The sequence below is a fragment of the Suillus plorans genome (genome assembly GCF_016647745.1).
Source record: "Suillus plorans strain S12 chromosome Unknown HD556scaffold_86, whole genome shotgun sequence".
Lineage (NCBI taxonomy): Eukaryota > Fungi > Basidiomycota > Agaricomycetes > Boletales > Suillaceae > Suillus > Suillus plorans.
Genome location: NW_024537470.1, coordinates 1 through 26487, shown reverse-complemented (window position 1 = coordinate 26487; position 26487 = coordinate 1). Strand labels below are relative to the sequence as shown.

Here is a 26487-nt window from a genome sequence, read left to right as displayed (position 1 = left end):
TAGGGGTCGACGTGGACCTACTATTATTTATTGTTTGTAGCGACCAAATTTGTAATTGCTAATCATGAAACTGCGAGTTCCTTCGAGTCTCAATCTACCATTTCCTCTCAATGAACTTTACATGTTCTCTGTCTGATCAGTAACGTCCGATAAGAACTCAAAAGCCCATAATTTAGTCCATCTCACATATTCCAGACGCAGTGCGCCAGACTTCGAAGAAAGTAGAACATCCGACATGTAGACGATGGTGAGTGCCAAGTGTTGATACAAGACAAACATCGAGTTGACTGATCGTTGGTTGTTATTCTGGCTCATGCAGCACCGAGTCCACGCCCAGTGATACCCTGCATTGCGAGAGACTTCGCAGAATATCTGCATTTTCACAACAGTTATGACTGGGTCTAAATCATACACGACCTTGTCCTGAATATCATATAGCAGCGGCTTCTGAAGTTCTGGCTCTCCCACGTATGCACCAACATAACATAAACTTTGTGACCACTGTTTAATAGCATTCGTGCGGAGGGGGGCATGGATCATTAATAAATACAAAAGCTCTTCGTACTCTGCTTTCTATGAAGGTGTTGATCTGTACCTCTCGATTGCACAAATGCCCAGTGGAGGTGTTGAGTACATGAAGGAGCGTTCCAGTTGAGCGGCAATGACTCGTGACCTCAAATATTACGTAATGCACGTTGATGGTTTGGTTCGACGTATCAGGGTAACTGTTTTATTTTAGGAACTGCCTTTTGCACTATGTATTGATTTCCTTGCCATTGGACATCAGAAATACTGTGGTCCATTTCACTGAAGCATCACCCGCCTGTCTTTGAATATCTATCCACCAACAAAGTACGTTGAAACGTCGTTTTCGTTTTCTGTATTCTTTCTTCGGCGTGTCGAATTTGTTGGGCCACAACCGGATCTAACGACGTGGTTTGAACTGATGCGATTTGGAAACACCAATCCCAACTCGCGATAAGAATTTCTTCTTGCATTTATAAAGAGACTGTTAATTTTGCCCTAAGGATAGCTGCTCTAATCATGACCCCTTCAGTTGATAGCCTTGCCGTTCTTGCCCTCCTATCCGTTTCTTGTGTTGTCTTTACTGTCCTCAGGCGGTTCGTTGGGAACAGACAACATAAACCTCCTCTTCCTCCTGGTCCAGTGCCGCTTCCATTGTTGGGGAATGTCTTATCTATTAACACAAAGCGACCTTGGTTAACCTATACTGAATGGCATGCTATCTATGGTACGTGGGCAGAAAGTCAGCGCTGATATGATGCTCATTGTACTATCAGGAGACTTGTTTTTCATGTGAATTCTAGACCAGAAAGTGGTTGTGATCAATTCTCAGCGTGTTGCACACGCCTTGCTGCACAACCGTTCCCAAATCTACTCTGATCGACCCTATTTAGCCACAGTTGAACCATGTGTTTCCTTGTTTTTTTTTCGTTGAATCGGTCTGAGATCTCTAGACAGATTTGGCTGGATGTTCAACTTTGTATTCGCAGGTTATAACGATGCATGGTGTCTTAGCCGGCGACTCTTCCACCAAACCTTCCATGCCGAATCTGCACTCAAGTTCCGCCCAATGCAGATCAGGCGGGCTCGTGAGATGATCGTCAACCTAATTTCTGATTCTCAATATTATGATTCCCACTTTGCAATGTCAGCTAATGTATTTCTCAAATATCGAACAATTATCAACCTCTTCATAGATTCTCATCCTCTGTTGTGATATCAGCTGTATATGGTTACGAGTCCAGTGCTCAAGATGATTCTTTGGTTCGGCTCTTTATACATTCTATGCAACTTGGCCTGCCCTGGTTGACTCCAGAGAGCGCAATCGTGATTAAAACTTTCCCCTTCTGTGAGCTCAGCACCTCTGACGAGAAATCATTGATAATTTATGCATTTTGCAGTACTGAAGTTGCCTGACTGGTGCCCAGGATCCTCAATCAAACGTGATGCCCGGATTTCGACCAATAGCTTGAATGAAATGGTGGATGTCCCGTTTCAATATGTGCAGCGTCGTATGGTAACGTCTATTTTTTTCTTGCTGGTAGTCCAACCTAATTCCATGCCCGTCAAGGCTGACAACTCACTCCTGGACACACCTTCAATGGTGGCCGAAAATTTGCAAAGGGTGGAGAAGCAAGACAAGGCATTCAAATCAATGTTTGAGACCGCCTTGAAAAACACAGCTGCCACTGCTGTTGGAGGTGAGTAACTTTTTTCGAGATGGCAGCAACGCTCACGATATACACATTGTGTAGGTGGATATGAGACTGTAAGATGTCAGATATATCTTGCTGCTACTTGACCTTTCCACAGACTACCGGGATGTTGATGGTCTTTGTTCTTGCCATGGTACTATATCCAGGTGTCCAGAAACGCGCACAAGCGGAGATCGACTTGGTCATTGGAAGAGATCAGTTGCCTGCGTTTGAGGACAAGAAATCACTACCCTATGTCGATGCAGTTGTGCAGGAGACTTACCGGTGGATGCTCATTGCACCACTTGGTGATGCTCGTCCTTAAGTATTCTTGCGTTTGTTGAAGACTACCTGATAGGAATTCCACATGCTACCTCGAGTGAAGATACATATGATGGTTACTACATCCCAAAAGGTCTGTTATTCAATGAACGGATGATTAATGGGCTAAATATCGTACATCAGGAGTGATCGTCATGTGCAACTTATGGTTAGATGCATCCTACTCAGCATTCAATGAAATATCAAAAAACCTAATTTTAGGGCCATTTCACATGATGAAAAGCGGTATCATGATGCATGTCATTTTATTCCAGAGAGATTCATCGACATTAACGGCACGCTGACGGACGATGACTCTATGCAATATATTTTTGGCCTAGGCCGGCGTATATGCCCAGGTGGGTCGATCCATCCCAATGACATCAGCATGCGATGAACCAGGGCGTTCTTTAATCAGGCAGATACATTGCTGATGCCTCTGTGTGGTCTGCCATTGTGACAATGTTGTCCACAGTGGATATTTTTTCTGCCAAAGATGACCAGGGCAACGCAATCGATTTCACCCCCGAGTTCGCGACGGGAATCACTTAGTACTTCATTTCCTATTATTCTATCCTCTCGTCACTGATATGATTGTTTAGTCACCCTAAGACTTTCCCTTGTAGTATTTCAGCTCGTCCTCATGTTCAATTGGCGGAACTTCTGGATATGTTGCAAACCACTACGTAGTACATAGATATCTGCAGAGTTTGAAAAGAAGAAACGATTGTGTATTTCAACTCAGGGATGCTGAAATAAATGACTGTCACATTCGAGCTGCAAGTCATTTATGCCTCGTTAGCATGATTGCATCTCAGAAAGAGGGCCACTGCGTTACTTGAAGAATCGTACGAACGGTTAGCAAGTCTTTGAAACATGAGAGCTCAAGTTCCCGGCTGATGATTCACACTTCATAGACTCAGAAAGGAGTGAATGTTTCCGAGTGCATAAGTTCACCTGCACATTTGTCGGATGCAGAACTAATCAAGATAACACCTACACAAATTGAATACATAATCTGATAGAACATTAAATGAGAACCTCCATCCCGCCCCATTCCAACGCCCTGAACAAAGTCACATCACCAGCCCTTGCAGGATCAACTCCAATTACATTCACCCACCAAGCAACGTCTTTCTCTGCTTGAATTCGTGCATTGGTCCAATTTGCCAAGTCCTCCTTACGGATACCTTTGAACAACATGAATACCCGAGTCACGACGTCAGGCTGCGGGGAAATGTGTAAAGAGGCGGCGCGTTCGAATGCCGCTTGAGGTACAAATCGGAGGGCAACGTATTCGTGCTTAAGGATGGATGGTAGCCAGTAGCTAGTACCACGGCAGTTTCAGTGTTGTGTTTACGAATTGACAGCCTGAGGTAGCGCATATGTACGCACGTTATGAATGATGTTCTAGCTTCGGTGTGAAGTCCCAAAACTTTGAGTGAGTTATCGAGGTAAACTGTCACTTTGTCCACTGGAGTGACAATTGAATCCGTATCATCAAGACTGCTGAATACTGGATTGAATGCATCCACTGGTTGCGGTTTGGATGCTGGTGGCGCGGGAAATGCGTGGGAATTTATCCTGCGAAGAGTAAGACAAGTCAGGAGAGTGATTTCTGTATCATCAGGGGACGACTTACTCTGCCTCCCAGAACAAGTACGAGACATTCAAACCAGAGTTGTGTTCAGTCAGACTGCCATCATGATTGGTGCGGACATTCCATTCTAAACGTCGCCCATGGTCTTCTGTGGTAACAACGGGATAGATGACAGAGAGGCTCCACTCAGGAATGAGGGAGAGCTTAACAGAAACATCGATGTCGGAGGGCGAGTATAGATAAATGACTGGCTTTTTGGCAAGCGCACAGCCATTATGAACTTGAATAGTGACGGAGTCGCCGTCCTCGATGTTGTACGATCCGATACTCCGGTTCACATGCATCCTTACCCCACCGAAAATTGCTTCGATATAAGTGGGATGACGTCCCAATGTCTGACTAATATCAGCAACAAGCTTGTTCACCTGCATTTCCCTCGAGATTTTGGTAGTCTTAATCTCGCCAGATAGAAAAACAAGCTTGATCGTAACTTGGCCGTCAGATTCTGGCGCCTGCTCTGGCAGGGTTGGGACAATGTCCCAAACTTCGTCATCGTTCATCCTATGTGGTCTGAACTTCAGTACTGAAAACACTTGTAGAATATTTGGGATGCGTACGAGCTGTCCTGTTCGTTAACCTGACCTGGTGCCGATTGATTGTCAGGCAATTGAATGGCCTGATCATCAAGCGGCAGTGGGACGGGCAATGTCATTTTTACACGTCGAGTCACCTCAACGACGTGAAGCAAGTCGATGATATCGCTCCATACTTCAGCCGTGATTTCCACATAGTGGCCATCGCAAACATCGAGTTGATTGGTCTGAAATGTGAGTATATCTCTCGAAATGCTTGGGAAAGTTCTGCAGGCGGAGTTAAACATGAGCTTGCAAGTTATAGTTTCTGTGAGCCATTAGAGATCTTAATAGTTGTTTCACTCACATTGTACGACTTTTGCCGTTTAACAAGGACCCGTTTTGGACCATATTTCAGAACAAGACATCGCAAAATTGATGTCTCTTTGGACTGAGTAGAACCAGACATTCAGAGCCTAGAGGCACGAATAAGTTTTGAGGCTTCCACGTAGAGGGTGACCACTGACGACGAATTATGGCATGCTGGCACAGTCGATCCCTTTTTAACAACAGGCGACTCGGTGGTAGTGATGCATCGGGCCTGGTCTGGCCTAACTCGGACAGCCTTGACGTGTTTGGAGAGAAAAAAAACAGTGGCTATTGCATCCACCACGTCATGCTATGTTGCTGCGCTGTTGGTCTTCTGTGGCGCATCTCTTTCTTTAGCAATATACATACGTGTCTGAGTACTAGTGGGGGATAAGCTGGTTGCATTCTGTGCCGAAGGCCGCATTGTGGGTTGAGTCATCATTCATGAACGGAACTACTTTTAAGAATTCATTAATGTCTTGACTGCTGCTAAGTGCGAGTTCGATCGGTCGTCGTGATGTAAGGTGATGAAGTACATGTCCCTACGCCTGGAACGCACAAAATTACATGCCTTGGCAAGGATACAATCAGTACAAGAACTCACAGTATGAGCCAAGACTCACTAGTTTGAACGATATGCGTGATTGTATGCTCTGTATCTAGCCATTTCGAAAAACGACGTCGACAGCATTGCGAGACATAGCGTTGAACGCCGGCGCCCAACCGTGAAGCTCGATAATTATCTTGTGCATGCTTGTCCGAAGCTGAATGTGGAAGGTAGAGCTTGACGGCGGCAGTGGGAATTTGAGCCGTGTGATTGCTTCTGTGCTCAGCCCGGCGTCTTCGTCGTCTAGACTGACTGTTTGTGTCTGCGAGACAAACGTAAGAAAGTGACAAAGGTTATTACGCTTCACGTGTGTATAAACATCCTCCATAAGGACACGCTCGTCCACATCTAGGGGTGCGAATATTGCTGTCATTAAGATGTAATCTTGGGACGGAGATCATTGTAGAATCACATGTTGAGGAGGTGAGATGAGAGGGCGGACAGTTGTCGCTGTATCGGGAACGTCTCCAGAGGCGTCGTAACCTGCGAAATGGTTCACCTGTAGGGATAAACTGAAACGATAAGTGATTGTAGTAGAAAGCACAAGCAAAAAAGACGAACCTCTATACTAGCATCACGATTCTGTTCATCCTGCTGGACAGGTTGTGGGTCCAGATCCAGAGACCTACGAATATCTGACGCGCTACCATTAGTAGAACAGCCCCGGGAAGCACGTTGCACAGCAGAGCTGGCCATACCAGTATGCATTCTTTTCTTCATAGAACACATTCCCTTCGTATCTGCACCTCAAAGCTCTGTATGCCGTCTCCACGTTCCATAAAGTACTTGGTGCAGCTGGCTCTTGCATAATTTCTCACAATCGCAGTGATATTTTTTAGTGTCGCTGAATCTGTAAAGTCTTTGGCATGGTGTGTCGACAAAGGCATGTCTTGCTGACACGAGACACTGACAGAACGCGGGTCACAGATATGTTTTGTGTGATACGCACTCTGCCTGCGTTTCGTGCATTAGAGTAATCCAGAACCTGCTCGCAAATTGCTCTACGCTTGAGTGGGAGGTCGTGTTTAGGGCAAGCGGAGTCCCCCAGCTCTATGCTCGGGGGACTCGGTCACAATTTTATTGCAGAGTCTCGCGGAATACAAGTACATCGAAAGGATACGAACGTTTGGGACCTCCGAGTCGCAGAGAAAGGGAAAGAACTAAGTGAGTTTTGAGTTTCTCTCGAATGCGAGAGAAACGATATGAGCTAGGAAATGCTACTATAAGTACACAGGGATGGTGGGAGGGTAGCTTAAAAGTGCAGACGTGCACGAGCAGACGGTGCTATGTGAGGGCAAGTCTGAGCGACGACGGAATAATCCAGACTCGTCATCAAGACATATATACCTGTCGAAAGAGGGGCCATCAATTGTGTAAGCCGTGAGGCTGAGTCACGAGGTTGACCGGCGTCGCTAAATGATTCAACTAGGTCAAACGAGTTAAACCCCGATGAATCAATCTACGCTTGAGTGGGAGGTCGTGTTTAGGGCAAGCGGAGTCCCCCAGCTCTATGCTCGGGGGACTCGGTCACAATTTTATTGCAGAGTCTCGCGGAATACAAGTACATCGAAAGGATACGAACGTTTGGGACCTCCGAGTCGCAGAGAAAGGGAAAGAACTAAGTGAGTTTTGAGTTTCTCTCGAATGCGAGAGAAACGATATGAGCTAGGAAATGCTAAAGGGCCCATGTTTTTTATTTTTTATTTTTTATTTTTTCCAATGTTCACCGAAACAAACGAGACTGGGAGAGAACGAGACCAAAGAGAGTGCGAGAAAACAGATTGCGAGAGACTTGCGAGGGAACGAGATTGCGAGAGAATGAGACTGCGAGAGACTGCGAGAGAACGAGATTGGATTGGTTATGGCGCGCGAGCTGTGCCGTGCATCAGTGCGTGCAAGATGACTGGATGCTGTCGAATGTATTTGTTAAACTCGTCTGAAGACCAGCGTCCCGAGGCACGAATTAGATCTGGAGCCATTCCTTCTGCCGCCAGAGCTGTTGCTCCCCCAGCTCGCATGGAATGCCCAGAGAAGTCTGCCCCGCAGAAACGATGTAGCCGACGAAGGAACCATGATCGTGTTGGCACATTCCCGGTCTCCGTCACCCAAAGAGCAGGATGGTGCAAGAACGATGCATCTCTTGCGTCAAGGTAACGACGCATGTGCGCCAAAGGATCGATGGACGAGTTTGGCTCCGCCGTGATCAGTATTTTGAAGCCGGTTCCCAGGCTATCATTCTTTTGATAAGGAAGTGTGTATGATAATGAGTTGTTAGTGTAGGACAGGGTGTGGCGTAGTGAAACCTTTTTGTAAGATTGTAGTTTGGTAGAGTCTGGCCAAGTGAGCTCTCCGAGTCGCTGCAGACTCTTGAAGCCGGTAATCAGCATTGCGAGGAACAGCGTGTCGTCATAAGCTGCACTAGCTTCTCTTCTGATAATATGAGCGATCCGCGCGAGATCATCCAGCCCTAGAGGCGACTTCTGGCGCACGGGTTTGGACAAACGACGTTTACAACCTCGCAATGTGCGAGTCACAAGAGGGCATCGGCGGACAGCTCGAACGTCAGGATACATAAATTCGAGACGATTGGCGATACCAGAAAGATAGTTGTCGACAGAACGAGGCTCTAAGTGGTGAGAGAGCCATACGACGTAGTATGACAGTGTGTCCGGTGTGGGATCGATTTGACGATGATGAAGCTGGCAGAAAGTGATATAGGAATTTAGGTGAGAGTCATAAGCGGCCGCTGTAGATGACTCTATAGCACATCCAAGTGCAATCGCGCGTTCCCGGAAGAGACGCTCGTCCGTCCAGGCTTCCCGAATGGGCTGCCTGGACGTAGAAGTGAGTGGGATCATTTTTTGAACACCCCCAGCGCATCCCGAGGGGGTTCAAAATCATATATCTGCGCGTTTCGCGCCAAGATGAGTACACGCTCGTTCTGAAATCGTGACAGAGCGTCAGCCACGTTGTTCAAGTGACCACTGACGTATTCCACTCTCAAATCCACACCATGCTTGATTAGCACGTCCATTGCCGAGATAAGGATAGGATTATAGGGAGGCTGAGCTCGCAGGGTGTTGAACATTGCGACAACGTTTTGATTGTCGGTATAGATGAGCATGCGTGGTGGCACTTCTGCCATGTTCTGTATGGCATGTATAGCCGAACAGACGGCCAAAGCTTCCATAAAGTATATAGTGTCCGATGACGAGAATTCTGGCAGAGCACATTGACACGTGAAGTCCTCGTCCGGAAACCAGAGTCCTAGACCAATTCCTGATGCGTCAGTGTATGCGACAGCGACGTCTTGACATTGTGGACTGAAGTCCAGACTCTTGTAGAAAAGCAGGCCATGTGAACGGTCCATATGGTCCGCCATCCAACCAAGCTCGCTGATGATGGAGTTATTGACATGAAGTCGTCCGAACGGATCCGTTTTCCCACAGATTTTAGCGTATATGGCCGACAATCCTGGCTTCAGCAGCGGGAAAACATTGAAGCTCCACTCACACCAACCTGCGAGTTGCTGAAACTCTCGCAAGGACCACCTGTACCCTCTCGTCGCGAAAAGACGCAAGTGCGTTACGAGCGCGGCTTTCTTGTGTTCCGGCAGAGTTGCAGACATTGCGTTGGGATCGACATCGAAACCAATCACTGTCAGCGGAGAACCGAACAGCTGTTTTGGTCGTTCGTGTGGTAGCCCGATTTCATCCCACAATTGTAAGAGCTGAGTCTGCTTTGCGGGAAAGAAACATTGGTAAGGTTCATAGTAAAGTCGTTTAGAGGCAAGTTCAAATGAAAAGGAGTCATCCATATAAGTCTTCAGCGCATCGATTAGGATCCGATGAATCGCGATCCATGCGACAAGCGACATGAAGGATATCCAAACCTTAGGCGAACCTCTACCACCGAAATTGTTGTTCCGATCGACGTGACGCTCTCCATTGACCGTAAGAATTTGCTTAACTTGCCAGAGAGGATGCATGGGTAGTCGTCGGAACGCTTGTGACACGTCGGATTTGAACATGACGAGCTCGTCATCAGGATGGAGCTCGCGATATTGAAGAAGGGAGGCACCAAGTGAATGTAAGCCATCAAGCTTAGTGCCCTTGATTGAATCCGACTCAATCATTGAATTGAGAGAGTACTCGCCGGCAGTGTGATCAACCACTAAACGTAGTTTATCTGTATTGGGTTTGGGCACCGTGTGCATCGGCACACTGTACATTCCAGGCAAGAGTTCTCGACCAAAGCTTTCAGAGACGCGTCCTTGCCGAATCTCTTCTTGCATTTGGCCCTCGATGAAGGCTAATTGTTCACCAGTCTTCTGGCACGTTCTCATTGAATTGTCGTTGATGGAAGGGTAGTTATCGTCCGGAACATCTGCCCACGGCCAAAAACCTTGACGTAGGGCGCGACAAACCGAAATGACGAAAGGTTGGTTGGGATGTTCGGACAGTAGAGACTGGAATTTGTTGACATCAATAGGACAAACGATTTTGAACAACTCTGGATTGCATGAAACAGTTTGAGCACCATCACTTTTGATGAGTGCATGAGGAGCATCGGGAACGGGTTCTGCATATTCCGTTGAACGAGCAGTCGGACTGAAGCTAGCGTCCAACGGTGACCAAATCAAACCTCTACGATGACGTGGCCGTTTCAAAGAGCTCTCAGACTCATTTGCCTCTTGAGTCTTCGATATGCTTCGTTTTAATGTGCTTGCGCCCGCAGACATGTCCATCTTGCTCGAAAGAGCAGATGTGAGCGTATCGGCATGAGGCGGCGCTGCGTGTGCATTCACCTGCATTCCACTTGCGACATGGGTCACGCTTGCTGTTGGATCCGGTTGAGCTTCCGATGTTGGCTTTGAAGTCCGTGGAATCATTGCGTTGTTTGCCGTCTGAGTTGAAATGCGAGAAGATAAGGTCTTCGAATTCACGGAAGTCGGTAAGTTCAAGTCTGCGTGATGATCCGACTCTGTTTCTGACGGCTTTGTCGAAACGAATGACTCTTCCATGGGCTGAAGCGTTAGCCTGCGAGAAGTATTTGGAAATGAATGCGAAATATCCGCTGAGCTCAGCCTCTCGATGAGGGAAGGCGAATTTGATGGCGTCAGCTGCTTTATTCCACGCTGCATACCAATCAGAGTCGGTGGCGATCTTCCTCGAAGCTGCTTCCGAGACTCCATATTTAATCTCAACTCCTCCGAGGGTTTCGGTTTGTTTGTCAACCGCTCGAGAAGAGGTAATGATGGTGTGGACAACGTCGAGATTGACACACTCTCCCGCAACGATTTCGGTCCACCCGCCTTTGTGGAACTCGGGAGCGTATTTATGGTACATGAGGTATCGTCGAACCTCTTTCTGGTCCTGAGACCAGTTTTTGAGGATCTCGTTGGTTCGTTCAAGACTGGGTGACAGAGGTTGGTACTTCCTACTCTTGATTGCGACTTCAATGGAGGAGTAGTCGAGTTTGGATCGTTTGCGAGCGGGCTCCACTGGCTCAACAGATCCTGCTCTACTCCTAACCTTTGATAAAGGGGCTTCTTCGTCATCGAGCGCTGGTTCATCCGAGCGCTGTCCTGAATCCCTTGTTGCATGATATCTAGATTGATCATGCTCTGTCTCAACTTCGTTAAGCATGTCGAGATAGGGTCCAACAATGTTTGAAACTCGCTGTCCCGGTGTAGCGAATAACTCATCTGATATGGTTTCAATGAGGGCAACATTTGCCTCAGTTTTGGAGATACGCGAACGTCTGAAGTCGTCGATGATGGCAAGGCATGTCGTCGCCAAGACTTGTTGGGATGAAATCTGTGCATCAAGGTTGGTTTGGGACGTATCCCCTGAAGATGATGGTCCAGGGGCTCCAGTCGTTCCAGTAGACTGTGTTTGTGACGTTGTACCGGCATTTTCAGTGGACATGAATGAAATGATCAAATCGAAGATTTAAATATATAGCTTAAAAGTGCAGACGTGCACGAGCAGACGGTGCTATGTGAGGGCAAGTCTGAGCGACGACGGAATAATCCAGACTCGTCATCAAGACATATATACCTGTCGAAAGAGGGGCCATCAATTGTGTAAGCCGTGAGGCTGAGTCACGAGGTTGACCGGCGTCGCTAAATGATTCAACTAGGTCAAACGAGTTAAACCCCGACACAAAGAACTGGCAGTTGATTCGCCCCAAAATAGTGCCCGGGCACTTAACATTATGCCGGACACGTTACTTAGAAAGTTTCAAAATCCGCCACATTTCTTACTTGCATAGCCTTCTGTATAGCTATCAGTCAGCCAAGTGATAAGCATCTCGAACTTTCTAATCCCTCGGCGCTTGATCTGCTATTTCTCCCAATGTCGCGGTCAACTCGATCGTGCTCGTCTCAGGGCATCGGGGAGCACCAAAATATTTCAAAAGGCCACGTCGCCTTTGCCCCTATACAACACCAGCTGATCTGATTTGTTATCGACGCCAGCACTTTTATTTCGGTGTGTCTTTATCCTTGCCAAGTACGTTTCTTTACCCCTCCCAGTGCATGACAAACTCAGGACCCGGGACAAACACTCTAAAGGCCCAAGGGTACGTCTGGAGATACTCACAGTTGGTGTCACCGCGGTTCGAACAGCTTGCAGAAGTGTTTTTCATTTACCAGGTTCGCGCCGTATCTTGGTTGAATAACACAACACACGCGCTGACCGCGTACCCTTGACAGTTCTGCGCTATCTTCTTCGCCCCTCCCTGCGCATGGAAGGCACCCCCCAAAAAAAATCGTCCTTAGTTCACTTGGAACTCGTTTTAGACGTATGCAGTACCCCCGATACCTGCTGCTATCCGCAGTGCTTCTTTCGGCAGCACCTGATATCGAGCGTTCATTGGAGTCGCAATGTCCTCACCTGCAGTGATATATTTTCATCCGTTCAAGACAGGTGGCGTCACTAAGTGTTAAACAGATCTCAGGGTTTCTCTCCCAAGTTTTATTCTCTAGGTCCGTACCTTGACCTAGTCGCATGCCCGTTTGGACGCTGTTAATGTTCTCCCAGACGATATCAATATTTGGCAGGGTCTAAAAGTGGAGTCGCAGCGTCACCACCTGGGATCTTCATGCAAAACACAAAGATACCTTTGCAGTTTCAAAGAGATCACAGAGTTGCTCATCATCAGCACTCCACAGGTCTGTACCTTGGCTTGGTCGTTCGGACACTGTTAAGGAACCCTTTGTGGGACATGGTTAGCTTAGTATCTGGATGTGACGATGATGACAGGACCCTACGGTGCCTGTGAGAGTCCTCCATATACCGGTACTAAGCACAACCCTAAAAACATGGACATTCTCTCTTTGTTTTTCACTTACCCGATGAAGCAAGGGTAGGCAGGACCTTAGTTGGTCACATACTTGACACGGTTCGTGCACTCCCCCCTAGTTCTGCTCTTAACCATCAGTTGACTTCTGTCCATAGTAGAAGCGTGATGATCTGCCATTAATGACGGGACTGGGTGACGCCTGCTAACGTTCGTCTTCTCTTGCTCACCTTTTCTCGACTCCAGATCACTCATTTGTCCCTGAGCTTGCAGCACGACAACTATCAGGGGATACAGCAACGCTCAAGAATCCAGTAGCAATGTTGCAAATTTTGAGGCCTCGTCTTTCAATGGTCTCGGCTTCGTCGTAATAGAATGAAGTGATACCATTGAAGAACGGGTTCTCCTTTGCGGATATGATGTCATGCATGCTGTATTTGGACGCCCCAATACTCCTAAGGCCCAACTGTGGGACCCGCTCTAGTACTGAAGGTCGTCACGCACGTAGTCCCCGATGTGTCTGGGTCGTGTCACCTCTAGCCCATCCGTACAGCTCAACAAGACCTCCAATCGTGTACAATAGACATGAAGACACCTTCATCACCATCTCGAAACATTGATTCTGAGTGAGATTGAATCACTAAAGATATGAAGACACACATGCGGTTTTTACATGCGATGAGATCTAAGCGCTGTCAAAGCGCGAATAGTGAGACGTGAAATGGAAAGGCGTTGGTATAAGTGCGAAAGGGGAATGAGACGATAATCAAACAAAGCAGTGAACGAGTAGAAGGAAAGGTGTGAGAATGTGAAATAATGAAGGAAAAGAAAGAATCGGAAACAAGGCATACAGAGTCAGAATCGCTGAAGTGTCTGATGCAGCGTGTGTCCATCGCTAGAGGCGAAGCCATCTTTACTACTATTATAAGTATCTCCTTCGTAATATAATACACTACTACCTGTGCAACTTGCACTGGGCTTCTGATTTCAAGTGCTGTAGAAGAATCGCCAATAGCCAGGGAGTAAGTGCACAAGGGTAAACCAGAGCTACAGACATGAGTCAGTAGGTAGAATTTTTAGACTCGAGATTACTGACGCTATACAGTTTGCACGACTGTTTGTGCGCACTCGCGGTCCTATAAACCACGAATCTCGCCCCGACAATCGTTCCGTACGCTACGAACGCGAGAGAACAGACGAGATCTACCTTCCAAAGTCTGCTAAGGTAGAATGACCAAAGGGGGGTGCCAATCATCATGGACATACGCGCAAAGGTAGGGAACAGAGTGACAAGAGTGCGTCTTCCCGTCAATCGATCTCCCTCCTCATCTTTGAAATCTTGTGCATGAAGTGTCGTTGCGAACACTACAGAGCTGAAGGCGACTGCACATGCTCCAATGTTATCAATACTGGACCCTGGTTATTGAAATATAAACGCCAGTCAACGACAAAGCTTGCTTATGATCTCTGGGATAGTCCACATACCAATCACGGCCATCGCGCCTAATTCAAAATTTGTATATGCAATAGCCGTCAATAGGTTCTTCGAAAGCCCAGTCTTATCGCCACCAAACTCATTGTACCAGATGCTGAGGGCCTCTATACAAGCGCTACAAGCGAAAGCCTTGATGCCGTACATCGCAGAAAATATCAGGCAGACTGGCACTAGCAGCCAGTGTACATCCGCCGCATTTTGGGCAGTTATATGACCGGCAGGGAGAGGGCGATAAGGCTTGTTTTTCTGGTCCTCCTCTGGATCCAGCATCTGATTATATATATCATGTTTCAGGAGGTGCAGCCATATCCACATGATGATGTCCGGAATGTGATTTATATCGGGATGGGAAGCAGCTGCGAAGGTAGATAAAGTCTAATGAACAAAGTTTGAATGACAAGGGATATACAAGCAACATGTAGTAGAGACACGCACGATTGGGATAAGAACTGTGAACACGTCGGACTTTGTGAACAAAAATAGCGTCATGATGTACCCGCTGATACGACGACCACTATCCAGGGCTTGAGACAACATGGTCTGATTGTTTGCTCAGTTTTGATCCAGCAGCCTACAGTTATATAGCCTGACGTGCTGTGACAAACACTAAATACTAACCAACATAAAAGTTCGCCAAAATGTGTGTGGCAGTGGCGGTAACCTTGCAAACCGAATAGGCTACCCTTCTTTCGACCTCGGTCAAAGGTGACCTCAACTTCCGAGAAACAGAAAAGTGTTCCCGACCTTGCGCTGTTCAAACTTCACGGCACCAATGAACCTGTGAATAGATCTAATGTTGGTATCTCAAGCAATATATCATCGAGCATCGCAATAATCAACATACCACTGATGGAAATGTCTTTGCATTGTCGAGGAAACACCGATCTGTGGCAAACACGCGGGTATGGTTAGCTCCGTGACCCGTTGGATAGATCTGAGAAAAAACGCACAAGCACAAGTGCATGAAGCCAAATACAGTGGACCCAGCCTGAGACGGACGATGAAAGATGTTGTAATATGTACGGAAGTGAAAGGCGATTTGGTGATTAGTACTGTCGGGACTGCAAATGCGTCACTGGACCATCTGCCCATGGTTTTAACGACTTCAAAAGGTATACCCCACAGGAGATATTCTAGAGTTCCGCCTATGCGTAGGCCATGACCTTTCAGGTCTGGGAGTTTGGCTGCCGCAGCTGCTATTCCCAATCTTTTGATGAATTCCTTCTTCGATAGCGGTCTCAAACCTTTCGTGTGCTTCCAGGCAAAGAGGTGGGCTTTTCCTTCTGCTGGGTTTACCCGCAAATGGTTGTCTAACGCTGCTCTAGGGTCTGTCAACCCTTCCTGTGCAGCCCAGCACGCTACTTCTCCCTCTATCGGAGAGACCTTCGTGCTTGGCAGGAAGAACTTTGTTACTGGCAAGCCGTTACGATCTGCGGATTCCGAGACTCCATCTCTTGGTATGTGCTTCTTGGGATCGTATTCTCTAATGGCGCCTACAGTAAATTCCCCTAACCTCGCTACTGCGTAAAACGTTGTGGTGAGGCACGCAAAAACTGCTGCGTCGAGAGGCGCGTTTAGATTCAGTTGGTTGCGTATAGCGATTAGGGAATCTATGGTGAAAGGTAACCGTTTCTGTTGTTTGGATCCTGCCGGTGCTGACGCTGTTGCCCCGTCCAAGACTGCCTTGAGCTCTTTGGGGGGAATTTGCCATTCCCTTCCGTGGAGGAGGTGCCAAGCTCTCAGTCCGGCGGTGTAATTTGCTAAAGCTGAGCCCGAGTAGGATCCTGCGCAACTGCATAGGAAATCGAGGAGTAGATTGCGTGCTATGGGGCAGCGCTTGTCCTCCTCAATGCTGTTCGTATCGCAGAACACGTGGAAGACAAGTAAGCCCGCACCGTATGTTTCCTTTGTTGACTGCGCCCAAGCTGATCCAATGACTTCCAGAATGCGCTCTAATTGCGCATCTGAAACTTCGTGATTAGGTACATCTGTGCTATGTACTGAATTTTGCCTGGTGCTGCGTCCCGCTGGTACCCACAATCTCAAGCGGTCTCGAGCCAGACAGTGCGGGCGCAATTCAGATGGATTCGGGGTTAAATTTGGTTTATAACGCGATGGGAAAGAGATAGATGATGAGTTAGTGGTTTGCAGGGCAGCTCCGAAACGTGAGTTCTTTGAGCCGCTATTCTTCTCGAAGCGCTCTGCTGATGAGATGCTCTTCCTCGGCTCTGCTGGCTCTGGCTCTCTCCTGCGCTTGTTGCCTAACGAGTTCTCGATTGATGAATTTGGCTGCCGGAGCGGAGTAGTGTCCGTCTCGCAGGAGCCGAAGCTCTGTGGTGGAGAGAACTTCAGTGGCGTCGACGAGGAAACTGTCAAGTTCTGCTGGAAGGCGGATTGCGGGAAGAAGAAGCTCTGTTGAGCCGAATATCCCCCTGGATGGGTTGTCCGCGGGATTGTGGGCACTTGCGACGTAAGTAGTGACGATGTCGAGAGTGTAGGGTAGATCGTGAATGAATTGATTGATCCTTCGGAAGACTCCATTGACGGCGCAATTCCTGTGTCTGCGATTCCACCAGCCTTCAATGACTCCCATGTTGTCCCCGTGCACGAGTACGTGCTTGCCAATGCTAGGGATAAGGGTGATAGTGTATACAAGGAGCTCAAATGCAACGGCTTCTGCCCACCCGATGTCCCTTTTGCCATCTCTCGTTTTCCACCCAGGAACTAATCTCCAGGCTCTCCAACGATTTCCGACCACTATCCCGATTCCTATGCCTGAACTCGCGTCCGAAAAAGCTAGAGGGTCTTCTAGTTTGATTGCGGGATAAATCGGTCGGGCAACTCCACCTGATTGCAGGAGTAGAGACCACCAGGTGAGATCGTTTTCAACGTTTCCTCCCGCTCGATGCGGGAGGAAGGGCTTCTTCCCACAGTAGGATATCATCTCCTCAAGGCTTGTTAGGTAGGCCCGGCCTCGGGGAGCAGCTGCGCATGCATGTAATAATTTACCGTAGAGTTCTTGTACGTCTTGTAGGACGTGTGCGTGGCGCTTTCTCCATTTGTGTATTGCGGCTAGGTACTTGTCCACCTTGATTGAACTTAGCGAAACGATTCTTAGTTCGATGTTCCAGCTGAATCCTATGTAAATCGTGGATACGGCGAATAGCTGGTCCTTTAGTCGCTCCCAGATCAAACCTAAGTCTTCAGAAGTCTCGTCGATGTCTTGCATGCAGAAAGCAAAGAGTTTGTCATGCTCAGACCTCGGCGATCGGTGTGAGTGATCCTGCAAAGGCTTAGAACAATCTTCGCTTAACTCTTCTAGAGTTCTGTTGTCTGGGCATATGTCACCGAACCATAGGCGGCCTCCTGACTGTCGCATGCCTTCGCATGCGAATGCTTCGTTCCATTCTTTCCTGAAGCGGTTATACTGCTCTAAGTGCTCACGTCTGACTCTGAGAAACAAGTGGTCATCGACCCACTTATCTAGTGGGCCAATGCCTCTGTTTCGGAATATTTCGGCCCTGGCGTCCGCGACATGTCCATATGCTCCTGCTGAAGGCGCGGCTCCGAACGCTGCGCAAGTGTCCACACAGAATTGCGTGTCTGAAATCAGAACGACACCTGCGGGCCATTGTGATGGATGCAATGGCACCGTTCGATAAGCTTCCGCAACGTCGCGGGTTGCCGCTTCGGATCCCGGGGGAAGACTTGCGATCAGCCGATAGACCACCGAAAATTTCCCCCACGTTGCGGGGAAATTGTTTGCGTCGATGCAAGAATTTACTGATGGATTAGGGAAGGACTCGTTTGCAGAATGCGGGAAGGAAAAGTTTTGAATTAGTCTGAACTTCCCTGGTTTCCCTGGTTTGGGGATGATGGACATAGGCGAGGACTGAAAAGGGCCTATTAGGCTTTCTAGTGATGCGGCTGAGAAAGGTCCAACGTATCGGCCCTTGGCTAATTCTTTTTGAACGATGCTCTTAAACTCGTTTGAAAATTCAACAACTGAATCTCTATTCGGCGGAGTTTGTACATTCGAGATGACAGGAAAGTCTACTTTGAAACCTACTCTGAGGCCTTCCGGTACTTTGGCAAAACGATCCAGGGCTCCTGCGTTGCGCAGTTCCCGTTCCCATGCTTCTGCTTTATACGGTGTCAATGGAGCTAGCTTTCTGCGCTCTAGGACATTTCTGGGTGCCGTGTGTGGCAGCTCCGCACCCGGAGCATATGTGACGAGCGTCGTGTCTGGGGGTGGAACAACCCTCATCTCGTTGCCATCCAGTGCAGATTTGCTTCCCGTCCTTCGTCCAAAGGCCCTTGCAGATCCGCTCAGCGAAAGTCTCGAATTGCTTGTCCCAGGTTTGTGTGGCTGCGCATTCGACGGTACGATGCGGGTGTCTACCCAAGCATACTGCGCAGCACGGTAATGGTCCTGTGGCAGGTGGAGGGCGAGAGATTCGCACCTTTTTGCTGCTGCCTGACAGTTCCTCCGTATGCGCGAAAGGGCGCTTCTGCGCTGGTGCGGACGGTTGAGGCTGTCCCGCGGCTTGAGGCCGCAGGAGGCTTTGGTTAGCCGATACGAATGCTGATGCTGCTTGCTGCAGGATTCGATACGCGTTCATAGCGGACGCGCGATGCATGTTGATATGGTAAAGGTGGTGATCACCCGATGAGGACACATCGCAGTGATTGCGAGGGGTGTCAATGTGCGGAACATGATGTCCGACGTTGTTAGGATGCAATATCCATGCGTGATGCGATTTTATGCGACAAAGATAGTCAGTGCGCGAGTGATGGATGTTCCCCCGTGTCGGCGCGTGATGGCCGACAGGTGAAGCCATGCGTGCAAGGGAAGTCCCGAGAGTTTGGGTAAACGTTGAAGGGCGGTATGATGCGAGGAAAGATGAGCGCTTGTCATAGACAAAGAAAGGAACAATTGAAGGCTGACCTGAATGGCTGCTGCAGTTTCTTTCTCTCTTTTCTCGTTGAAAAGCTCTTCCCTCGCTTCAAATAATAAGTCTTGGTTGATTTCCTCTAAGCTCCAGCTCTGAGACGATCCGATGGTAAGGTGCCAGCGCCGTCGTTGTTGCGACTGGTAGAGGAGTAGCGCCTTTTGCTTGAGGATGTCTGGGTTGTGGCGCCAGCGGTGCGACTGAAGCGCAGACCAAAACTGCACATGCATTAGAATGCGGTGTAGAAACAACAATACTGAGAGGAACAAATGAATGCTCCAAATTGTATCTATAATGTTGTGAGGTCGCGCGTTGCCTAGTCTGCTATTCTTGAGAAGACAAGTACGTTCGACCCTAAAGGGGAAGCGAGTGCAGCAAGGTTCTAGAAGTAGGCGCTGAAGGCGCTACTGGTCGGCCAATGCGAAGCGCGAGAAAGCGCGCAGGTGCGCGCGAGGCGCGGGAAAGCGAAGGTACGCGCGAGGCGCAGGAAGTGCGCGTGAGCGGAGACAAGTGAGAGTAAGTGTGAGTTTGCTTAAGTGGTGATTAGATGAATAACAAGAGATACGAGCGCGAGGTGTCAAAGAATAGATTGCAACTATATTCTCTAGGTGGTAAGTGGGTGGTAAGTGGGAGGTAGAGTCTAAGTTGGAAAAGTTAAGTGTCTAATAATATGTACTGCTGGCGCTTATATGGCGCCTAAGCGCTGTCATGCGGAGCCGAAGCGCTACCGAGTAGGTATGTAAAGATATATGTAAGTAAGGGTCCATGGTAAAAATAGAGGTGGAACGATATGTAAATAAGAGAAATGGGAATATACGCACTAGAGAGCTTGGTGGACAGTGGATGGATGCTTCTGGATGGCTGGCGCTATAGGGCGCTCAAGCGCGGGAAAGCGCGCGCGCGTATACATCGTAAAGCGCGGGAAGTCAAGCGCGGGAAGTCATGCGCGCATGCTGCGCATTGCGTGGGAAAGCTGCGCCTCGTAAGGGAATAGCTGTGGATAGCACACAGAGTGATGCTGCAAGTCGTGCTGTGTACTCCCTAGTGGAAAGTGCCATATCACACAATGCGAGGCACGAGTCTCTACAGCGGTCTTCCGGCCAATCGTGTACTTTCATCATAGAAATCATTCGGGGGGCGGCCTCATTGAATTCTTCCCATGTGAGTTTTTCGTCTTTGACCACTGGTGCGGCTTTGGGATCTTTTACCGCTGCGGCCGGCACCCAGGAATGCAGACCATCCGCGGATGGGAGCATGACCAGCGCGTCCGGTTCTGCTATCAAGCTGGATGCTTTGGCTTCATCCAGTCCATTGTTGGTGAAGTAGTGGAGTTCGCAGTAGTCGCCGGCTTTCAGCTTGCGCGTCGCGTATTGGGCAGGAAGGATAGTTGGATCGGACGGAACCTTTCCTCGCACGAGCGGTGCGTATTTGTTCTTGTTCTTTTTCCTTTCCTCCAGGCGAGCGGCTTCCTGTTCATCTTTGAGTTGTTGCAACCGTTCTTCTTCTTCGTCTTCTTCTCTTTGGCGTGCAAGTCGTTCTTGACGCTGCTTGAGAGCCCAATGTTCCTTGTCAGCGTTGTTGTTGATAGTCCACAGCGCCGCCAAAGAACGGGTGGCTTGCTCTGCGGTGATGCCATCTTCAATTAGCTGCTGACGTGCGTCGTGATACTCCTCGGAAGCGAAATTAGGCCTAATGGCTTCATTGGGGTCTTCCATCGTTGTATAAGGGTAAATACTAGGCGCGGGAATGCAAAAGAATTAGAATAATTGTTAACGTTGAGAATAAACAGAGAGTGCCGCGAGGTGGGCAGAAGCAAGAAGCTCTGCGCCACCTCACTTATTCGCACGTAGACTTAAATCTTTGCTAACCTCGTGCCTCGGTTAGCTTAGATAAGCAGCAATGCTGAATTTAAATATTTGCCTCTGCCAGTGACTTACCTGAGTAGTAGGACGGCAAAAACCTCTTGACCACGAACAAGACAACTTTCTGGCGCTCGCCAGCGATGATCCGTCTACACGAACTTTGTAATGTTTGTGTCCATAGTCCTGTGCGCAGTGTCATCTCCCATCAATTTCCTGCTAAACTGTCTCATAGGGTCGCAGGTTGAGAGTCAAAATATCAATGTGGCGTACTGCCACTTAGTCCCTGCGGTATTCCCTACTACTGTACATGCCTGCCATCATGATTCATCACAATCTATCTTCAAGTTTGCGTTTACACTGGATCTATCCTAGTTTTAGGTTAATAGTCCTGTTTCTGTGTACCAATCTAGTTGCATGGTCTTGAACTGTCATGAAATGAAATCATGATCGAGTAGGGCTAATGACAGAGTTCAATAGACAGAGATACCATTTCTAGCATAATCACCTCATACCCTGCGTCATAACCTCAAGACTTACCCATCTGTTCATTGAAACATCCCCATTGCCTCCCAATAATCCACCCACTGTGCCGCATCTGCCGAGGATAGCGACTTCAGTTCCTTCATCGTTGGACTGACGCGTTCGGCTACGGCAGTGGTGAATAAAGCCATGCCACCCGCTTCGGAGCCCATCTCTCCGGACGCCCTGATCGCGATGTCTGATTGAGTCATGGAATGTATGAAGTTGAGAAGCTTGATGGCAGGCTGTAATCGAAGAATAGATTGGAAGTGTTCGGGCCAGCTATTGAGATACATGTACGATGCGTTCCATGGTCTCTTCGCTCAAGTCTTTGGTGCTCAATTCGAGCTTTTCAAGCCACTTTGAGAATGGCACAAGAGGTAGCGGGTAACTTGTTGCTTTACGCTCAACCAGGGCGTCCACAATGGGCTGCATCAACATCTTCCATGCGGTCGGTCTCGGATGCACCAGATTCACTGCGATGGGAGGTTCTTCTTCCGAGAAAGCTACATCCAGGATAGCATTTGATACGGCGTGGGGAGGGATCCAAGATACAAACTAAAACACGCGTGTCACGAATAGATACCCTCGATAGTGATGGACTTACTCCTTTAGCTTCGGGAAGCGCGCCTAGACTGATACTTGATTTGACGATGATCGGTAGCCAGTTTGTCGTGGTCCAAGCTCCTCGCGGGGGTCCTCCCGATACTTGCCCAATTCTGAATGATGATGCCGGTAACTTGCTGTTGACGAGAACCTTGATGGAAACAGTATTAGTAGAATCCGTGCCCCCCAAAGTAGCTTGTGACTTACCCTTTCCGAAACATATTTGCTCGCGCCGTAGCCAAGACCTACTGCGACCCCTGCGTCGTATTCCACTTCTTCAGGGAATGGTCCTTTCGCTTTATCCCAACTTTGAGCAGAAGAGATGGAAGATGCGAACATGAAACACGGCTTTGGATGATGCGGAGAAGATAGTGCCAAGTCTATGAGATTCCGCATTCCCCGCACATGAGTGTCGAATGACGAGAGCGCCAGGTTGAAGTCGAGTCGCCAAGCGTTGTGAACGATGATAGTGACAGACGTGCAGATCTACGCCATCTTTAGTTGATTCGGTGACACTGGAAATGACGCAAACCTTTTGATATAACTCCTTATCCAGACCTAGGTGGTTGTCAGATGTATCAGTTTCTATATACTCTAGTTTGTCGGATTGAAGCACGGTAGAATCTAAACCACGATCTTTGAACGAGTTTTCCTGTCGTTGTTGTATGGATGTCCCCTTTGACGGGCGATTGAAGGCATATACCACAGACACGTCCTCACGCTGGAGTAGATCTGCAAGCAGGTATGAGCCAAGACCACCCGTAGACCCGGTCAGGGCGACCACATGATCGCTGTGGCTGCACCCATTGACTAGAGTGGTGTTGGGCTTTGTGACAGAGTTCCCTAATCCGACTGAATACCTCTCGATCATGTTCTCGATATCAGCCTTGATGTCGACGGTAGTCATACCATTTCGCTGCAATACTGCATTAATGACGCTTCTCGAGAGCTGCCGAATCGAAGGACTTGAAAACACGATGTTCTGGTCAATCCGCGATGCTGATGCCTGAAGGTCGCGATCTGAAGACGAGCGGAGAGAGCCGATAATGCGGTTTTTGAGAAATGTCGCAGAGAGACTAGATGTGCGGAGTAAGCAGAGCGCTAGCCTTTGTCAGTCTCAACCCACCTGTCAAAGCCCTGAGTAAAAAGGTCCGCATCAGGATCAACTTCCTTGTTGGCGTTCACAGCAGCAGCGTGGACCTTGAGCCATCCCTCGATGTCTTCCGCAGTCCAGCTTGTAGGCAAAGGTATGTCGATACCTATTCTAGTGCTGCCCTCGACCTTTTCATATCTGTTGCCCATGGATTCTAGTTAACAGAGTGACGAATGGGTACTATGCTCACAGGGCATTGATCTCCTCCTCATACAGCTTGACGGTTGCTTTCTTGATGACGGTCCCTTTTGCAGCTCGAAGCATGGGCTTCTCACTGTGTGTCACAAGAATCATTTCCTTGAAGATCCTGCTGAAGGCAGGAGCCTCCTTATTCGCTTCCTCAATGTCCGGCCTCCAAAAACATCTTCAGACACAACAGTAGCATGCGATATTTTGAGGGACTTACCACACTCGGTTCCTGAACTTGGCAATTTGTTTTTCGTCATTAACGTCAATTTCACACCCTGCTCGTGGCTCTATGAGGATCCCAAGTTGATTGCGTCCACGGCCAAACATGACGGCGCCGCTGACGGAGGGGTTGGCGCAGACGATGCTTTCCATGGGAGCTGGTACTGTCTTCTCCCCGGACGAGAGTATCAAAACGTCGTCAATCCTTCCTACGCTGCAAGGAAAATGTCAGAGAAAATGAATAACGCAAAATTCAGTCGTACATCTTCCACAGACCCTCCATGGTCGGGTGCTTGATGAATACATCTGAGGTAGCATAACCCTTGACGTCCGGAAGATTCTCCACTGACACTTGATGCGTCGGGGTTGTCTGCAAAAAAGTGTTTGACGCGTGTTCAAAGATCGACTCGTAGACGCACCAAAACTTGACATTCATATGTACCATCGTCCTGTGGAGCCCATCTGATCTTCGAATTTGGTCCGAATCGCACCCAGTCCCAAAACTTTAGATCGACCGAATTTCGGATAGTACAAGTGTTGACACCAAACTCTGTAGCGCCGTATCCAGAAGAAAGCTTGACCCCTGCATTCACCAGTGTATTTCCCGCCTTAGGCGCGAGAGGACCGCCACCATAGATCTGCATTGGTATCAACGCGAGTCATTCATTGTCACAGCATCGATAACAAAACTTACAACATATTCGAGAGTCTTCAGAACATCGACGGCACTCGGCGAAAACGCCCACTGTTCCAGAAAGGAAGACACAACTGGCAAAATGTTCGATTTCGTCTTGAGCACAGAGTCCAGAATGTTTTGCGAGTTGGGTACTATAGGAGTCGCCAAGGGATTGAGGAAGGATGTAGGCGGGTAAATAGACACACTGCTCAGGGCGGCGATAGGGGGGAGCAGCTGAATATATATACCAAGAGTATGAAATGATGGTAAGGATGCAGCACCGAGGCGAATAGGAGTGGGAAGGTTGGTGAGGTCGAAGATAAATGCTAACCGTACTCTATCGAGCCCCTTCAGTGACAAATTCCGTATTATACGGGCCACCCGACCTACATAATATCCCGTATGAGACGGGCCAGCGGATTATGGGCCCATGTTGTGTATATTCTCGATGATGACGGATGGGCCGGGACACATATTATTTCCGATGGAGACGGGTGGGCCCATGTATGCCAATGATATATATATCCTTGATGTTGACGGATGGGCCGGGGGAATATGATCATTCATGGAGATGGGTGGGCCCATCAGGGTAATATGTAGAGTAGGATATTATAGACAGCTGGGCTGAAGAGAGATGTAAGGCAAATATTGTTATATAGACGGGTGGGCCGACAGGGGTGTATTACATATATGGGTGGGCCGAGGTAGGGGAATATTACATAGATGGGTGGGCTGACGCGGGGTGTATTACATATACAGGTGGGCCGACATAAAAAGTATTACATATACGGGTGGGCCGACGAAAGGGATATCAAATAGACGGGTGGGCCGAGGGTGTGATAAAATATTTATTACATAGACAGGTGGGCCAAGGTGGGGTATAATTATATAGACGGGTGGGCCGACGTAGTATGTATTATATAGACGGGTGGGCCAACATAGGATGTATTACATAGACGGGTGGGCCGAGGGTGTGATAAAATATTTATTACATAGACAGGTGGGCCGAGGTGGGGTATAATTATATAGACGGGTGGGCCGACGTAGTATGTATTATATAGACGGGTGGGCCGACGTAGTATGTATTATATAGACGGGTGGGCCAACATAGGATGTATTACATAGACGGGTGGGCCGACGTGGGGGATAATACATAGATGGGTGGGCTGACGTGGGGGAATTGTACATAGATGGGTACATATATGGGTGAGCCTGGATACGTATAAATGTCAACTTTTCAGTGCAAAACCCCAAACCGAGATTTACCAACCCCCGAAACCCGAAATTGTGGACTGCCGGGTGTCGGGTTTCGGGGTTCGGGGGTCCCGGAACTCGGAACTCGGTATGTGAGACAAAAATATATTTCATACACGGGTAAGTCAATGTGTCCGTCAATCAACTCGATTGTAAAGTATATTTTATTGATCTCCCCAAATTTCCCAAGTTCCGAGTTCCGAGTTCCGGGACCCCCGAACCCCGAAACCCGGCAGTCCACAATTTCAAGGTTCGGGAGTTGGTAAAATGTGTATGGACAGATGAAAGGTTGATTTAAACATTTTTGAAAGATGTCCCATATGAAATGTTAAGTCCCGAATTTTGAACTCCGGGTTTCGGGACTCCGGGTGTCGGGACTTCGGGCTTCGGGACTCGGGACTCCAGAAAGCCGGAAATCAAAACTTGGGACTTGACATTTCATATGGGACATCTTTCAAAAATGTTTAAATCAACCTTTCATCTATCCATACAAATTTTACCAACTCCCGAACCTCGAAATTGTGGACTGCCGGGTTTCGGGGTTCGGGGGTCCCGGAACTCGGAACTCG

The 26487-nt window shown here is 48.4% G+C and overlaps 8 protein-coding genes across 8 annotated transcripts; 1 reads left to right on the top strand and 7 right to left on the bottom strand.

The window, feature by feature from the left end:
• Positions 1-81: 81 nt before the first annotated feature.
• On the bottom strand, positions 82-671 carry HD556DRAFT_1412060 (uncharacterized protein). The gene has a single exon (XM_041304200.1). It carries the CDS (start codon positions 538-540, stop codon positions 118-120), a length of 423 nt encoding a protein of 140 aa, XP_041154293.1. The 5' UTR covers positions 541-671; the 3' UTR covers positions 82-117.
• A 373-nt stretch (positions 672-1044) lies between these two features.
• On the top strand, positions 1045-3092 carry HD556DRAFT_1434566 (cytochrome P450; the record flags this gene model as incomplete). Its single annotated transcript, XM_041305342.1, has 10 exons — positions 1045-1252; positions 1329-1443; positions 1483-1671; positions 1722-1873; positions 1926-2041; positions 2096-2218; positions 2338-2527; positions 2578-2638; positions 2763-2899; positions 2959-3092. 10 exons carry the CDS (start codon positions 1045-1047, stop codon positions 3090-3092), a joined length of 1425 nt encoding a protein of 474 aa, XP_041154292.1.
• A 392-nt stretch (positions 3093-3484) lies between these two features.
• HD556DRAFT_1412055 (uncharacterized protein) lies at positions 3485-5237 on the bottom strand. The gene is made up of 5 exons (XM_041304199.1): positions 5080-5237; positions 4758-5023; positions 4183-4701; positions 3936-4124; positions 3485-3867 (listed from the first exon to the last, which is right to left on the bottom strand). The coding sequence occupies exons 1-5, from the start codon at positions 5179-5181 to the stop codon at positions 3570-3572; spliced, it is 1374 nt and encodes a 457-aa protein (XP_041154291.1). The 5' UTR covers positions 5182-5237; the 3' UTR covers positions 3485-3569.
• Positions 5238-5432: 195 nt separating this feature from the next.
• Positions 5433-6645, bottom strand: HD556DRAFT_1003435 (uncharacterized protein). Its single transcript, XM_041295843.1, has 5 exons — positions 6387-6645; positions 6250-6323; positions 6101-6200; positions 5705-6036; positions 5433-5652 (listed from the first exon to the last, which is right to left on the bottom strand). The coding sequence occupies exons 1-4, from the start codon at positions 6415-6417 to the stop codon at positions 5741-5743; spliced, it is 501 nt and encodes a 166-aa protein (XP_041154290.1). The 5' UTR covers positions 6418-6645; the 3' UTR covers positions 5433-5652; positions 5705-5740.
• Positions 6646-13619: 6974 nt separating this feature from the next.
• HD556DRAFT_1003429 (UbiA prenyltransferase family) lies at positions 13620-15197 on the bottom strand. The gene is made up of 5 exons (XM_041295842.1): positions 15107-15197; positions 14924-15059; positions 14479-14863; positions 14090-14409; positions 13620-14040 (listed from the first exon to the last, which is right to left on the bottom strand). Exons 2-5 carry the CDS (start codon positions 15023-15025, stop codon positions 13981-13983), a joined length of 867 nt encoding a protein of 288 aa, XP_041154289.1. The 5' UTR covers positions 15026-15059; positions 15107-15197; the 3' UTR covers positions 13620-13980.
• Positions 15198-20380: 5183 nt separating this feature from the next.
• Positions 20381-21155, bottom strand: HD556DRAFT_1434563 (uncharacterized protein; the record flags this gene model as incomplete). The annotated part of the gene is made up of 2 exons (XM_041305341.1): positions 20381-20434; positions 20553-21155. 2 exons carry the CDS (start codon positions 21153-21155, stop codon positions 20381-20383), a joined length of 657 nt encoding a protein of 218 aa, XP_041154288.1.
• Positions 21156-22121: 966 nt separating this feature from the next.
• Positions 22122-24438, bottom strand: HD556DRAFT_1412031 (male sterility protein-domain-containing protein; the record flags this gene model as incomplete). The annotated part of the gene is given in 10 exon segments (XM_041304198.1): positions 22122-22379; positions 22429-22578; positions 22635-22915; positions 22934-22935; positions 22964-23503; positions 23554-23718; positions 23771-23932; positions 23987-24202; positions 24252-24358; positions 24408-24438. Coding segments are annotated over 8 exon segments (1713 nt in total), but the record flags the coding sequence as incomplete, so codon positions are not given.
• Positions 24439-24566: 128 nt separating this feature from the next.
• Positions 24567-24865, bottom strand: HD556DRAFT_1210814 (uncharacterized protein; the record flags this gene model as incomplete). The annotated part of the gene is made up of 2 exons (XM_041296567.1): positions 24567-24626; positions 24683-24865. Coding segments are annotated over 2 exons (243 nt in total), but the record flags the coding sequence as incomplete, so codon positions are not given.
• Positions 24866-26487: the final 1622 nt, after the last annotated feature.

Bases quoted from the DNA above. Each gene is read 5' to 3' on its own strand.
- HD556DRAFT_1412060 (XM_041304200.1), bottom strand. From the start codon at position 540: ATGATCCATGCCCCCCTCCGCACGAATGCTATTAAACAGTGGTCACAA.
- HD556DRAFT_1003429 (XM_041295842.1), bottom strand. From the start codon at position 15,025: ATGTTGTCTCAAGCCCTGGATAGTGGTCGTCGTATCAGCGGGTACATC. The intron at 14,864-14,923 runs GTGCGTGTCTCT...TTTGTTCATTAG, and splicing joins TCACAGTTCTTATCCCAATC to ACTTTATCTACCTTCGCAGC. The intron at 14,041-14,089 runs GTCAGTAATCTC...TCATGTCTGTAG, and splicing joins AGTCGTGCAAACTGTATAGC to CTCTGGTTTACCCTTGTGCA.
- HD556DRAFT_1003435 (XM_041295843.1), bottom strand. From the start codon at position 6,417: ATGTGTTCTATGAAGAAAAGAATGCATACTG. The intron at 6,201-6,249 runs GTTCGTCTTTTT...TTATCGTTTCAG, and splicing joins ATCGTGATGCTAGTATAGAG to TTTATCCCTACAGGTGAACC. The intron at 6,037-6,100 runs GTGATTCTACAA...TCGCACCCCTAG, and splicing joins TCATCTCACCTCCTCAACAT to ATGTGGACGAGCGTGTCCTT.
- HD556DRAFT_1412055 (XM_041304199.1), bottom strand. From the start codon at position 5,181: ATGTCTGGTTCTACTCAGTCCAAAGAGACATCAATTTTGCGATGTCTT. The intron at 4,702-4,757 runs GTACGCATCCCA...CAGACCACATAG, and splicing joins GTTAACGAACAGGACAGCTC to GATGAACGATGACGAAGTTT. The intron at 3,868-3,935 runs GTGCGTACATAT...CCGTGGTACTAG, and splicing joins GCTAGAACATCATTCATAAC to CTACTGGCTACCATCCATCC.